The 16,130-nt window shown below is 38.8% G+C and overlaps 1 protein-coding gene across 2 annotated transcripts in view; it reads right to left on the bottom strand.

Annotated features, from left to right (window-relative positions):
* The window catches only part of LOC145980985 (uncharacterized), a 40,447-nt gene extending 24,844 nt beyond the window's left edge, over positions 1-15,603 (bottom strand). The window contains exons 1-3 of one of the 2 annotated variants that reach the window (XM_083114080.1): positions 15,490-15,603; positions 2,983-3,122; positions 961-1,089 (exon numbers count right to left, since the gene is read on the bottom strand). In XM_083114080.1, coding sequence (XP_082970206.1) covers positions 961-1,089; positions 2,983-3,094 — 241 coding nt within the window. In that variant the 5' untranslated portion in view covers positions 3,095-3,122; positions 15,490-15,603. Of the gene's footprint in view, positions 1-960; positions 1,090-2,982; positions 3,123-15,092; positions 15,439-15,489 lie in introns of those variants that run through there. The other variant, XM_083114087.1, reaches the window with a different exon arrangement.
* Between the last annotated feature and the right edge of the window lie 527 nt (positions 15,604-16,130).

Here is a 16,130-nt window from a genome sequence, read left to right as displayed (position 1 = left end):
CAAGCAGAATGGAGCTTGCTCTGAGTTCCGAGGTGGCGGGTTCATCCTATCTGAACAGTGTGTGTAATTGTGTGATAGAAGATACTTTGAAGCAATCTTTTGGTTCTTTCTTTTGCAGAAAAAAGCAAAATTGTGGCGAAAGGGAGGCCAAAGCCTACTTTGAACGATTTAGAAACCAAGTCGTCTGCTGGATATGACCGACATTTCAATGTTTCATGGTATAACGACTATCCGTGGTTATGTGGATGTGCGCAGCTGTCGAAACTGTTTTGTTGGCCATGTACTCTATTTTCAGGTGAAAAAAGTGTAGATAACATGGACCATGATGCACCAAAAAATTCCAATTCAAATGAAAAACTTCACTTTATGACAGCATCATAGAACTTTTTTGATTTGATTTGATTGATTTTGCTTTGCTTGTGCCACTTTTGGCTAATTTGCGAAGATGGGGATGAGTGATGATATGATGAAATTGATGAATAGACATCACAAACGTCCATGCCCAAGCCAGGATTCGAACCCGGGACCACAGCATCATATAACTATTTTCAAAGAAGAGTCATCGGATTGATCTGCTCTATAAGTAGCCTTCGAGGTTTCAGTAAGTATCAATTCTGTAAGTATTGTGTCAACAACCAATGTTTGCGATTTCACTTCAGTCCTTATATCAATTTTTTTTTTCCTGATTAATAACTTTACCAAAATCTAGTATTGAATTGCAGATGTACCAGATTAATATTATATGAACTACTTGGAAGACATTGGGGGGGGGGGGGGAGTAAATGTCCTACTGATAACCTGTAACACTTTTAAAAATCCCACGCCACGCCACAGGTCCAGATACTATCAAGTTGCAATTGCTCTAAGTTAAAATAATGTATACATGGTAGGTGTAAATTACCAAGTCAAATTTATTATTTTCTACTCAATGCAATGTCATTATCATTGATTCAAACTAACCTCCCATGCTTCCAGATGCTGTGGAAAGAGACAAGTCAGAGTAACCTGCCTGTTCTCCAAGCTCCTCACTGGAACCGTCTCCCGACATTGCCCTTACTAGCAATTTCAAGTACAACTTACGGGTCGAACCTAAAATAAAAAGGAATGATTTTTAATTACAAGCAAAAGAGGCAAAAGAAACAAGATATTATTGATTACCATTATAAAAAATCCTTGTGCCCAATTATCCATTCTTTATGTGGACATCGCCAACCAAGAGTGATTAGCAAAACCTACAATGAAAATTCACATATGAATCTGATAAGTAAAATTTCCTTGTGTTGATCAAAATGAATTCAGTTATTAAAATGGTTGTGTTGCAATGTTTACTTTATATACGTAGTTACATAGAATCAAGCAAACATATCTTGGTAGCATTTTCATTGTTGAAAACTTCAATAATGACCAAATAATGTTATCTAAAATCTTGTGTTTGACAAGTCTACTTGAAAATACAAAACCCTCATGCACTACTAAAATTAAAACTCCCCCTCTAGTAGCAATGACATTAATTATATTTACTAGGACTGAGCCGATACCAATGCAGATACCAATACTTGTATAAATCCAATTTAAAATAACAAAGGCTAGTTATTACATATGTGTTTAATATTATTACATTTTGTAGATATGTATTTTTGACAAGGGGCAATGAATAAATAAACCAACCAAACGATGCTCTCTTGCAACAATGCATCACAACTTTACAGATTTTTTATAGATCAGTGACAATGGATCAGATGTTTCAAATATGAGAAAAATATTATGAGAAGCTAATAGCGAGGTGATCGTGCCCCTCCCCCCCCTCCCAATGTTGAAAAATTAGATCATCCCTATTCAACCTCCTTTAAACTAAGGGATCACGCAAGAATAATTGGCGATTTACCAGCCCCGGACACATCATCTAAAAAAAACTAACAGTAAAACTGTAATGTAACCCTACCTCGTCCCTTTTTGTAATTTAACAAAGAGAATAATAAATAATAAACAAAATGTAAGGAGAGAATGATAACTTGCCAGTCTCTTGCTTATACATTTCAGCTGATTCATTTCAGTACAGTGATATACCGACTTGACTTTGCTTAAAAACAATGGTATCGGTGAAAAAATGTTGACCAATACTGATGTGGTATCGGCTCAGCTCTAATATTTACTCTGAGTGCTCCTTAAAGAATAACTATTATTTAAGTCATTTATTTAACGTAAAGCTTGGGTAAAGCACCAATTCACACTGATGAGAGGTTCATCAATCCTTAGAGTTTATCCTTAGAGTTTATAGAGGAATGACAGAAATAATCTTACCTGAGAATGTCCACCTCAAAAATCTAAGGGAAATTTCACACTGAAGTGACACGTGCCATATGACACTTGGGAACCAGCCAATCAGCAGAAACGTTTCATACCATAACAGCACTACAGGCCATGCAAACCTGCGTTCAATTGGTGAAATCCTCAAGCAACAAGTGCAACTTGTCGCTTGGGTGTGAATTCTCCCTTACACAGTCTTCTAGATGGCAGGTAGATGCACTACCAACTGGACCAGTGTCGCTCTCTAATTATGAAACTAAACCCCAACACGAACCACACCTACAACCCTTTGATTACAAGGTGTTAAACCATTATGAGTAAACAACTACTTTGTCTGTTTCAACTACCACCATTGAAGAAAACCGTTTCAATTCCTTTGTAAAACCAATGTACATTTAACAACAACCGAGACCCAAGTTTTGTTGGTATTCACAATTTTTTGATCGACCTCGATCCTGTTTCGTACAAGGGGAAAGAAGTTAAAACATGGTTAAAATGGATTGAAAGGTACAAAAATTTCATGCCAGGTTGATGTCAGAATGCTGAGCTGTTTTCAACAATTTCCACACAAACCTAGTAAATTTCTCATACATGCAAGTTGAACTACTCATGTTTTACACATTGAAACACCATTAAAACAAAATGCATACAAAATTACTCAAATAGAAACATTACCTGTGACTGGTCCTGCATCAACACCATGGGCTTTCAGCCTGTCAAATATATCTTGATCTGACAAGGACGACAAATCCCTTAGCAAAGCTGCCTGCCTTGACATCTCCGACATCTTCTTCAGAACACCACAGTACTTGCAACTGAAATATGAAGTTATATCAGATGTGATACAATATTTTATGAATTTCAAATTTTGTTATTTTAGTTATAAACAGGCAAAAGTGCTGCCAGTACATCCTCAAACATCAGACTGAATCAATTTCCCATGAAATAAAGCAATTACCCTACCATACCATTCTGCATTTTTCACATACAACAGTGCTTATTTATTCTTCTTCTTCAGTACCAAGAGTAAATCATCATGTATTTTGAAATACTTTCTTTCCAAAAGTTTCATCACCATCTTCTGCAAATTAATTTCATGATCACTGCACGTCAAAAATATACAATATCCACAATAAATTTGAATCCATGGTAATTTTTCTTCTTGTAATTAATTGTTTTCTGCTAAGGTGTGAATTTTGTATCTTAGAGTGCCACACACGTAAATTTGCCGTTGCGTAGAAACGAATTTTCGTTTCGTCTCCCTCTCTCTTAGCATCACGTGTTCTACCCTGCTCGAAAACCTTCGCTATTCTTGCCATATTGTCATTCCATTCCTGGACACACTCGCGCAAACATCATTGAAAACAATTGAATAGTGCTCCAGCTCGCGGTTCCCACCCTTCGGCAGGGACGGTAATGTGGCAATATAGCACGGCGTAGTGGTTGCTTGTTTTATGCAGTGCATGCTCATTGGCTAGCTAGTAACTAGTGTTGCCAACTGTAATAATGAAGCACTATATCTGTCACGGAAGTGGAAGGGCAGGTAAAGTGGCGGTGAGTTTTGTTGGATTGGAAGCACCATATTTTTATTTTATACTAAGTATTTGAGTGGATTGACGTTGTGTGCGTGTATTGCGTGTGTGTATGTAAAAGTGTGTGTTTGCTAATGAACGTTAAATTCCATAATGCCTCCAGTTCTGTCGAAGTTGAAATCAAAAACCTTGCATAGCCAAGCTCGGGAAATTCTAAGCAATTTAACTCTGGCTCCGGCAGGTGTTCTTGTAGAAATTGCATAGAGGAGGCTGTCATTTTTGCTGCTTAATGCGATACATATTGTTTTCTGTGTTAAAATTGCCATGCTTTGATGGGTGACCAAGTTCATAGCAGGGCCGGCGGAAGGGGAGGGCGAACCGTGCTATTGCCCAGAGCGGCAAAATTTGAAGAGAAGAAAAAAATAAGCCTATTGAAAACTGTGATCGAGCGAGATATTATTTTGCGCTGAATAGTATTGAAATAGCATAAGAAGTCTCATTATTTATTTTATATTTTGATGTTTTAGTTAGGAATATATTGATTTTCAATTTTCCGTTGCTGCGTAATGACTGGGGGGGGGGGGGGGTCGAAATAGAGCGGCATCTGCAGCCACCTCCCAGGGAGGCAAAATGACTAGCTCCGGCCCTGGTTCATAACAAAAGAAAAAGCCGCGCAGCTTATCGTCTAGTGGCAGTATATGTAGTTGTTACTGTTGTGGAAGCCGGCATCCTTTGTAAATGTACAACAAAGGCAACCGACTGTCGCAGATCTCAGAGAGGAAATAATAATACTGTTTGAGGAGGAGTGTTATGGTGCAATTGTAGCGGTTTAACACGTTGGCATGTTATTATCTGCCGTTGCAGTTCCATACCAGTGTATACGGGTTTTGGGAGTGAAAAGTTAGAACGCCACCAGTGCATTAATGCAATGAAAAATAATATATATATATATATATATATATTTTTTTTGTTTGAAATCACTCAAATAAGGAATCGTATGAAGAAGTCTTCTTTGCAGCATTTTTGGTAATTTTACTTATGTGTTAGTACATATTTTGCGAATTTTTAGTCCATATGTATGTAGCTACATACAAAGCCACTTGTTAGTACATATTAATCCTAGTCCTGGTATAATGCATGACGTTTAAAACTCAACGTTAGATAGACCTGAATTCTCTAATTTTATTGTTCTACGTAACAGCTGTGCATCGGCGCACTGTAGCGATTTTTCTATCTGCTCCATTAGCAACACTGCTTCTTTAGTTCTGTCGCGCATCGCACGGCAGAATTATCTGTGCTGGACTCTACATGATTTTTTTTTTCATCTTTTATGTCTGGAAGAGACAAGCATATTCATAAGATGGAATCATTCAATGTGTCACCAGCGAAGCATAGTGGTGCCACAGACTCTGAACAGGACACACAGGTAGGGAACATGAAGGCCCAAGTTTGTTTTATTGTGATTTCATCATCATGTGTGTGTGCAATTTTTGCATGCTTCGATTTATGTCTGTTAAAGACATACTGCAGAGTTTTAGCGATTATTTACTGCATGGTTCCTTCACACTGTTCTTTCACTTCCATATATTCCCATATACTTCTGAACTTACCAACAGCCATTTGTTTACTCCCAGAATGACGATTTGTTCAATACATGCTTTCTTATGGCGTGCACTCTAGAAGCTGGCGTGGGGAGTGGGGAAACGACCTATCAAGTGCAACAAGACAGGCCGGTTAGAGAGAGAGAGTGCAGCATTGCCAGAGTAGCAGGAAAGGCAAGTTAAAATCGAAAGAACCATGAAATACAGACATCCCATTGTTCGCGTATGGCCCGAGTATGCGTATTATCCCCATCTTGTGGTCAATAGAATACCGATGAGTGCATATCAAGTGTATACGTTGTAGGAATTCTTTCCAACTGTACTGAATGGTAGCTAGCATTGTCCATTACAATCACTGTGTCTTTGATGTTCCTTTCGTCAAGTGTATCTAAAAACTGCAAAAACCAATGTGTAAATACTTTAGCGTTCATATCAGTGTGGTAGTCATCAGACGTCAATTTTGCCTTTGGCCTGAAAACTAATTTACATTCCTGTAGAAAACCAGTGTGACTGGAACCTACGTGACAAACAATAATGCACCCACCTTTACCCACGGGCACTTTTAAACCTCCTGTACCCTCTATATTTTGTCAGATTTTCGTTGGAGCGTAATCCTGATGTATGTACGTTCACCAAAGGACCGCTGTTTTCTGCTTCCTTTTGAAAATATCCATGAACCCTACTGATTATTTTCCTGCCTTGGTTACGATCTACTTCCTTCCTGTTCGCCATCGTATGATACTTACTGCGTTGATAAACACAAGCTCCCAACGGAACAACGAGAATACAAATAAATATCACATCACATGCCACATACACGTTTATTGAAGAAACAATGCAGTTAGGCAATACACGAAGCGACAACAATTACTCCCACGCATGTTGTTCCTACATTCTGCTCATAACAAACAGGAATCAACGCTGGGGCAAAACACCATCAGCAGTGCGACGAATTGGCAACACAGCAATATGTAGATTGCGATTACCGCTGCAGACTAATTATCGCAGAAATATGGCAATGATTGTCACACTAAGTTCGAACTTCCTGAAAGTAATTAGCACCGTTTGGATTTATGGAAACGGGCATTTATGGTCGGAAAAACTTAAAAACTACCTTACGCAAGCATTCACACTTCCCATGGACAAGGCAGTATCTGTTCATACACTATGTGGAAGAAAGTCATTGGACACCCCGGTTTCAACTCTTAAACGAACTCCTCATGGAAAAGAGAGTCCAGACGGGTACATATACGTCAGCAGGAGGCTTCTCAGATCATTCGCTGATAAAATGACGGACAGGAAAGAGCTCAGCATGTTTGAAAGAGGGTTTGGTTTGAGTTGATGTTTTAAGTCCACTTTATGCACAGTAAGGTTAATCGGGACTGGACCTACAGTTTAAAGTGGGATCCGAACCACTTGTGCCTCCACCAGGTATCGAACCCGGAACCCCTTGATTACAAGGCAATGACGCTACAAATGCGCCATGGGGGAGGCCCGTTTTTTTGAAAGAGGAATCATAGTAGGCTGCTCCATAGGAGGCATGAGTATACGTAGCATAGGTGATGCCCGACATGTCCCTAAATCAACTGTAGCCTTTGTCATCAAGAAGTGGAAGAAAAAGGGACACTGCAGCAATGCACCACAAAGTGGAAGACCCACGAAATTGGACAACCGGGACAGGAGAGTGCTGATGAGGGAGATTCGGAAAAACAGGAGCCGTCTGATGCATTCGATTGCAGAAGAGTATCAAAGTGCGACCAATTTGACTGTTTTGACGAAGACACTTCGCAAGGAGGCCCATGCGCTTGGTTATCATGGTTGAGCCGCTGCCCACAAACCCCTGATAACAAAAAACAATAAGCGGCAGAGACTATGCTGGTGTAAAGAGCGGAGAAACTGGACGGTGGAGCAATGGTGGAAGGTCCTATGAAGCGATGAATCACGCTTCACACTGTTTTGATCAGATGGGAGAGTGTGGGTATGGCGATTACCTAGAGAACGTCTGTTATCCGAGTGTGTAGTGCCCACAGTGAAATATGGTGGTGGCAGCATCATGTTCTGGGGTTATTTCAGCTGGCATGGCGTGAGTCCACTGGTACCGGTGTATGGCCACCTGACGTCTGCGTCCTACCGAGATATTCTCGACAAGTCCATGCTCCCCACATTGTGGAGTTTCCAAGGAAATGAAGAATGTGTGTTCCAGGACGATAATTCGACTTGTCATGTTTCTAGGGCTACCACGGAGTAGTATGCAGAAAATGATATCCGACTGGATTGGCCTGCTCAGACCCCTGACCTCAACCCTATCGAACATCTATGGGACGAACTGGAGCACCAATTGAGGTCTACAGTTCCAGGGTTGGTGACTGTACTGCAGGAGGAATGGTGGAATCTCCCACTCGGTGTACTACAAGACCTTGTGGCCAGTTTACCACGACAAGAGGCTGCTGTTATCGCTGCCAATGGCGGACCGACCTCCTATTGATTGCAAGAAAACTGATGGTATCCGCTGACATCTGGTGCCCAATGACTTTCTTCCACATAGTGTAGAAGGAAGCATCGTAGACTAATAGGAATGATTGTGGAAGTAAATTGTAAGCTTCCTGACAACAATTTGCACAACTTCCTGTTCGAAAAAGTCCAATTTATAGTCAAAAAGAAAATGTAAGAGGTGCCTTGCACAAGCATCCCCGTTTCGCATCAATGAGGCATTCATTCTACACACTACCATTATGTACTTGTTCCAGTGAGGTCTCACTTATCGCATGTAAGTCAAACACCTTCTTGATCAAATGCTGTACTTAGTCTTCTGAAGCCAGGTTAAAGGCTTTCGTTGTTAGGCTACATGTAGTGTATTTATGCCAAGAGATTAAACCTAACAAGCCTAACCTACCCATGCAAGCATTCTGAGATTGCATCAGAAGACGAATTATGGCACTTGGTCGAGAAGGTGTTGGATTAATGTGGGATGAGTCATACCCGTAACTAAGATGACAACAAATGGCTGGTGGCATGTAAAGAATTATATAAGAGTATATGGAAGTGAAAAACCATTCACAAGGATACACACAGTAAGAAATCACTAAAACTCCACAGTATGTGTTAACAGACATAAGTTGAAATCAAAGGTAAAAGTAAAGTGCTCCCCTGTGCTTAGCACCACGCCATGAAGGCATATAGGGGGTGTGGGGGTAACGCCCGACACTTTCTTGATCCGGTCATGAGTGGGGGTGATGTGATCAGCATCACGCCCCTGACCGCCTTTACCCCCCAGGGTTTCCCCCAGGTACCCATGTTATTCGACGCTGGGTGGGCACCAGGGTCGCTTCCATCGTTAGAAAAGTTCGCGGATTTGAACTGGCCGGGGATCGAACCCGGGACCTTTAGCATGGTAGTCAGACGCGTTACCGACTGAGCCACCACACCATGCAAAAAAAAATGCATGCGTAGCATGATGAAATCGCAATTAAACAAAAGGAACTTGGGCCGTTTAATCAAATGTTTGACATAGAAAACTTAAGTCATACTGCATGTGTGAGTGCGTGCACACACACGAGCAAGTGGAGGTGCAGTCACAAGAAATGGTTTCTTCATATTCTGTTATTTTGTGTAACAGCCATGTTGATTCAATACGTCCACCCAATAAAAGATCACAATATGAAGACGTGCAGAATGTATGCTAAGTGCTGGAATGATGTAATGCATCTATTCAGAAGAACAAGTGCCATTTTTCAATCAGTCGGCTTATTTTCAGCTGAAATGATAACTGTTCCAATTTTTGATGATTTTTTTTAATTCTCCTAGCAGCGAGACTAATCATCGTAGAATTTTAGCAATCATTGTCACACGAAATTTGAATATTACTTAAGTAATGAGAGCTGTTTGGATTTCGAAAGAAAAAAACTTAAAAATGTAAGTATGCGCACTTCCCATGGACAAGGCATTCTCTTTTGATAGACTCGACAGTAAGTATTGTAGACTAGTGTGAATGAATGTAGAAGTAAATTGGAACCTTCCCGGAACTAATCAGCACAGTTTTAATTTCGAAAAATGTCCAATTTTTAAAATGCTAAGTGAACTAAACCTGACCCACCTAACCTAACCACAAAAGCATGCATGGTAGAAAGCATTTAAGGTTATTACTAAAGTGCTAAGGGAACTAAACCTGACCTGCCTAACCTAACTATGAAAGCATTTATTGAACCAAATCTTCAAACATTTTGGAAGCAAGAAGAAAGTACACAATTGAAGACTACACGGTGAATGAACCAAGGTACGAGGGGCAGTTCGTAACTAAGACAATAATAAACGAATGGCTGTTGGCAAGTACAAAAGTATATGGAAGTGAAAAAGCAGTACGAAGGAAACACAACGTAAGTCATCGCTAAAACTCCACAGTATGTGGTAACAAACATCAATTGAAATCAAACCATGTAAAAAAATGCATACGTAGCATGATGAAATCGCCGTACAACAAAGTGAACTTGAGCCAAAAAAGATTCCCATTTTACAACAAAAATATCATACACTCTCTCTTCCAAGTATCAACCCTGAGGAAAATGTAAAATAGCACAAGTTTATTGCAATTTCATTATACTAAGAATGCAATTTTGCATGGTTCACATCCTTTAACGCATACTGCAGAATTTACTCTTTACTTTTACTTTTTTCAGCGCAAATTTTCTTAGTCATCAATTTTGGTGCCTTCGTCAAGTGTGTAGGTACTTATCAGAGTAAATTAACTATCTCCGTGTAATCGCCAAACAGATAATTTTAGATACAATGTGCATACTGCGGAGTTTTAGCAATTACTTAAGATTTTATTCAATATATGCTTTTGTGGTTAGGTTATGCAGGTCAGGTTTGGTTCTCTTAGCACTAAAATAGTCCCTAAATGAATTCTACTAAGGTTCCGATTAACTTCTACATTCACTCCCACTATAATGCAGAAGGCCTTAGAAAGTTCGCTTCGCGGGCTTACAGCAGACAACAAAATAAGGGTGTGTCTGCGAGAACCAATCAGGTCCGCGAATGAGCAAGCCCGGTTGCCACAGCTAGCTCTCGCTGCACCCTTCTGGAAGGGTGAATGACCTCTGCCTCTTGCTACCTCGGCCTGTTTGTTCGGCTGAGTAGCAGACGACACGAGAGTATCGGCAATAGTGTGCGAGCGACGTCTGCTGTTAGCCCGCGAAACGCTCTTTCTAAGGCCTTCTGCATTATAGTCTACAATACTTACTGTCACTTGTCAACAGAGAATACCTTGTCTATGGGAAGCATGCATGCTTGTGTAAGGTAATTTTAAAGGTTTTTTTTTCAACATAAATAACTTTTCTTTCGAATCCAAACAGCATTCATTACTTTATGGAAGGTCCAAATTTTGTGTGACAATGATTTCCAAAATTCTACGATAATTAGCCTTTCTCCTAGAAGAATTTGAAAAAAACATAAAACATTCGGAACCGTTACCTGTGAAATTTAGGCCAAAACAGATAATTATGATATAGAAGTACTGTTTTTTACATAAATCACATTATTGTATCATGTAGTGTGTGGGTGGTATCTAGCAGAAGGTAACAGTATGGTATAGTGAAAACACATTCCTTCAAATTTACAGTAGAAACTACTTATGGAAATGAGTTTCTGTAGACTCTTGGAAGCACGTGGAAGTGTTTTCTCCCTTCGTTCAACTTATTCGGCTGGTAAATCATGTATTTTCTTTACATTAATGTATCTCCGATGCACGATAGCTCTTGACACCATTACCGTCAACTACGTGAATCAAATGTTCATTGCGTTCGATTATGTAATCCCCTGTTAGTGTTGCAACCACGTGGTAGTTTTACAAGATGATGTGTGAACATTTTCTTTTCCAATTTATTTTTCTATGTTTGCCTAACCTAACTGAACCTAACCTTCCGTGAATGGTTTGTGGATCAATTTTAGCTTAAAAACGTTCTGTAAATAGTTTGTGCGTAATTTTTCGGTTAATAAGTTCGGACACACTGCATATCAGCTGACGATAGACGTGTGTTAAGATTTGCCCTCCATATTGTGTGTAACGAAAGCGAATTAGCAACGAACAATAAATACTTGTAATGTGAAAAATTACGCTTTTTTAAGCGACAAAAGCAAAATCCCACGTTTAAAAATGTTCCGCTATGCATAACAGGTAAGTACAAATGTAAATAATTAGGAAATAAACAAGTGAAATGTGTTTTCGCTATACCATACTGTTACCCTAGCAGAAAATTACCATCCCTTACTACGAAATGCAGAAATTATAAAGTATCAAAAATTCTTCTACACAAAAAAATTCAGCATTCATTACACATATTTAATACATATATATAATACTATGTAGAATAGGAGCATTTAAATGAAAATATCACATATTATGTGGAAATTTGCTCAGAAAATAATAATAAAAAAAACTATTGTAACCATTGGACACGAGTTCTTGTGGATTTTCTAGATTTTGTGCTCGAGACCAGATATTATGTGATCAGGTGGTTGTGATTGGACATTATTTTAATACTGACCCACCTTCTCTAACAACGAAAAGATTCAGGGATATATTATTAATGCTAAGAGGCAATGCCAGCATGCCGAACCTAACAACAATAGCATTTAGAGACAAAATACTCCTTCCCAACACATGTGCTTGAAGTAGACGGCAGCAGCAGTACATATCCAAGACTACAGTAAATGAATGGCTACTCACAAAGAATCATGCTGGGGTATATGAAAAGGAAAATATGGCCCAAGTTCCTTTTGTTTAATTGTTATTTCATCATGATACACACACTTTTTTTTTGCATGGTTCGTTTTTTCCCCCCGCATGGTTCAATTTCAATTTATGTCTGTTAACACGCACTGCCAAGTTTTAACAATTACTTACTGGGTGTTTCCCACTAACACTTTCTCAGCCAAGTACCGTATTTAATCTTCTGGCACAGAATGCTTTTGTGGTTAGATTAAGCTTAAATCTCTTAGCATAACTACACTACATTTAGCGGTAAAGGTTCAGATTGTTTTATGACTTCTCCTAGCACAAATACTAATTATCGTAGAATTTTGGAAAGCGTTGTCACATGGAATTTGAACCTTCCTTAAAGTAATGAGCACTGTTCGGACTCGAAAAAGTTATTTATGTTGAAAAAACAACTTGAAAATTACCTTACGCACTTCTCATGGACAAGATATTCTCCGTCGACAAGCAACAGTAAATATCGTAGAAGTGTGGGAATGAATGTAGAAATAAATCTGAACCTTAGTAGAATGCATTTAGGGACTTTATTTTAATGCTAAGGGAACCAAACCTAACCACGAAAGCACGAACAAAACCTTAAGTAATTGCTAAAACTCTGCAGTATGTGTTAACAGACGTACATCAAAATCGAACCATGTAAAAATTGCATTCATAGCATGATGAAATCGCATTAACACAAAAGGAACTTGGGCCCTTTTTCGAACAGCAAACTGTACTAATTACTTTCAGGAAGCTTTATATTTACTTCTACAATCATTCGTACTAGTGTACAATACTTCCTCTTTCTTCTATGAATGAAGAATGTCTAGTCTGTGGGAAGTGCATACGCTAGTACTACTTTACTATACCAGAGACACCTATCAATGATTTATTTTGCAATTTTTTACATTGATAACGTACTATTCTGTGTTGCAGAACATTTCTTTAGGTGAAATAATGGATTTCTAACGAAAATGATGTCTATTTCTTACATACAATAGCCCCACGAACCATCACGGGGACAAGGTATGCCTACTAGGTTAGGTTAGGTTCCATTAGCACTCCTTTCGTTCAATTTAGCATATATGGACAACATCGGAATTACAAATTCCACGGCATCTTCCACACCCGGCAACAACTTCACGACACATCCTCGACACATCATGTTGTAGCAGCAGCAATAGCGCGTATTGTGCTCTCGTGCAGAAAGCAAATGGCTGCAGCAGCAATTGCGCGTCGGAAATAGATTTTCGTAGAAAACCACATGCATTCGCATTAAAATGGATCAAAACTACATTCCCGAACATCAACAACGTTACAGAAAATGATTTGCGTAAGTACTTTCTCCTGTAAATTTGAAGAAATCCGTCTCCGGTATAGTAAAGTGTTACCCAGATGCTTGCATAACGTAATTTGTAAGGTTTTTTCTTTCCCCATAAATATATATTTCCGGAAATCTGAACAGTGCTAATTACTATAAGGTAGATTCAAATTTAGTGTGACAACCATTTCCACAATTCTGCGATAGTTAGGCTTTAGCATAGAAGACTGAAAAAATTATTAAACAATCTGAACCATTGCCAAAAATTGATCTCCAGAAAACGCACAATGAGTAATCACTAAGACCCTGAAGTATGTGTTAACTGGCATAATTAGAAAGCTAACCTTGTAAATGCTTGTGCATAATGATAAATCTGCAATTAAACAATCAGAACTTGGGCCGAGAAGTGGTGTACAATTCACTTTGTGACACACCAAGTGTTTTGGAGATGACAGTCATTTATTGTATCCCAGGTAACAGAAAAAAATAACATCTATCTGGGAAACAAGTACAAGTGAATGAAAAACAATTCTTCGACTAGACAAAGACAGTAACCTGTAAACTACTTTAGTAGTTGCTTCTGTATATGAGTAAAAATTGATTAATGTACAAAAAGGATGTAAATAATGAGGATATCTGCATAAAATAACTGGAACTAGGGCCTCATTTGGTCTGCCTGCCCAACATATTAACTTTCAATATCACTTTGATGTACACATTTAGGACGTTTTTCTACAAAACAAAACTTGCAGAGTTTATTTTAAAGTCAAATGTATATACATGGAGGCTAATTAATAGTTTATCCACAGTTTAAAGTGGATTTCTGAACTGCTGGGAATGGAGCCTGATACTCCTTAACCAATTGTATCAACATTAACAAACTATGCTACAAGAAAGACACATTGTGTAAAACAACTATTACTAATAAAGCAACTACAAATTGTTTTAAACACATGTTATAAAGGTGTAGTGAATACATACTCCATATTTTGCACCTGAACTTAGTATCAAATCTCACACTTCAAAAATCTCAATTTTGGAATAGCGCCTAATCGTTGCCTAGGTAACGGGACTAGTGGTGCCACCTTTGAAACTTTTACCAGTTTAAAAAATCTTGCACTTTTATCTGCTCTGTGCAATTAAAACCAGTTTTCATTATATCCCTCGATTTTCCTTCGGTGAAATAGTAGATGTTAGGTTTTTATTTATTTAATTTATTTGGGATTACCGCTTTTTGCAGCGCGTATTCCGGTAGAATGGGATGCATACAGTATTACGAAGCAAATTGTCCAGCACCATGTTATTCTCTTTATTGTGCGCAATTTGATTTTCAAGATTTGAAACAAAACGCCGAAAAATGTGCTTACAAACTAACATTTGTAAAAAAACATGATTATTAAAAGCACGTAGGATGTCAGAGAAAAAAAGAATTTAAATAGTCATGGACAATTTGGTGATCAATACTTGTTCATCATAACTGTATTTCTATAGGCTTCTTTTCGCAACTAAATTTATACAATTACACCTTCCCGCAACTTAAAAACAATGTATTTACTTTCTAGAAGCTACAAACATTAATTTACACTTATTTCGAAACTCTGGAACATTTAATTTTCCCATAAATGTTGCGAAAATCGTCCACCACACGGAAGTAGGAGCCAAAGCACAAGTCTGTGCATGCAAACACGAAAGTGAGGTAAATCGTTACTGCATCATTTACAGTCCCACAGTATTACAAATAATCGTCCAAAACAGAAAACGTCATGGTGTCTTCAGGAAAATAAATAGTCTTGCAGATCTTTACATCGTCGAGTGCAAAAAAGGATGGATGGATGGATCGGATCCTATGCCCTTTCATTAGGTGTTGGACATAACATACGATATGCGTATGGAAACTAAGTCATAATTTAAATATTTCGCAGTACAGAAAAAGCCCTTAGTAATAACTTGTAGCACTTTACTCAGAATTAATCAACTTACTTAAAAAAAAACTACAGCAAACACAACGTTCTGTAACAAGATCTACACCAATAAACGAACCAACCGCGCTACCACAGATTACTGCCCATTATATTTGTCACAGACTGGCAGTGTTTCCACCCAGCACCGCGAGGAATCTGACATCCCATTTGCTTTGGGGGGACCAAACTCTGGGTGAGAAGTTTATGTACCCAGTGACGTGCACTGAGGAGTAGCTAGTCTAGCAGAGATATATCAATCAATCTCACGTCTCTAATTATTTTCAAATCACAATATTTATTATCTTGAAGCCTCAGTTCATATGCAACACTTCTTTCCACGCGCTTCTCGTCCCTCGATGTGATCAGCTGGCAAGGCTGAATACCCTAGCTGACTCTTCTTCTGCCTTACCAGATCCAGGTATAGACAACTGCCCGAAGCGAAAGGGAAGATTTCTGCCTGTACCTCCCTTGCCGCCTCGCCCCCCGCTCCCATGGTTGAAAGCCCGTGGTTTCCTCCAGTCTATCTCCTATAGGACAGATAGGGGATAGGTTTCCTTTCGATTGCTTTGTAAATCCTCTAAAGAACTCAGGGGGAAATTTTCTGCAGTACTTATGTTCTCTGTATTTACACAACATTTTAAACGTTGTACAATATGTATG

The sequence above is a fragment of the Lepisma saccharinum genome, chromosome 2 (genome assembly GCF_977018435.1).
Source record: "Lepisma saccharinum chromosome 2, izLepSacc3.1, whole genome shotgun sequence".
Lineage (NCBI taxonomy): Eukaryota > Metazoa > Arthropoda > Insecta > Zygentoma > Lepismatidae > Lepisma > Lepisma saccharinum.
Note: the sequence above shows the minus strand (reverse complement) of the source record. Positions and strands in the feature narration are given on the sequence as shown.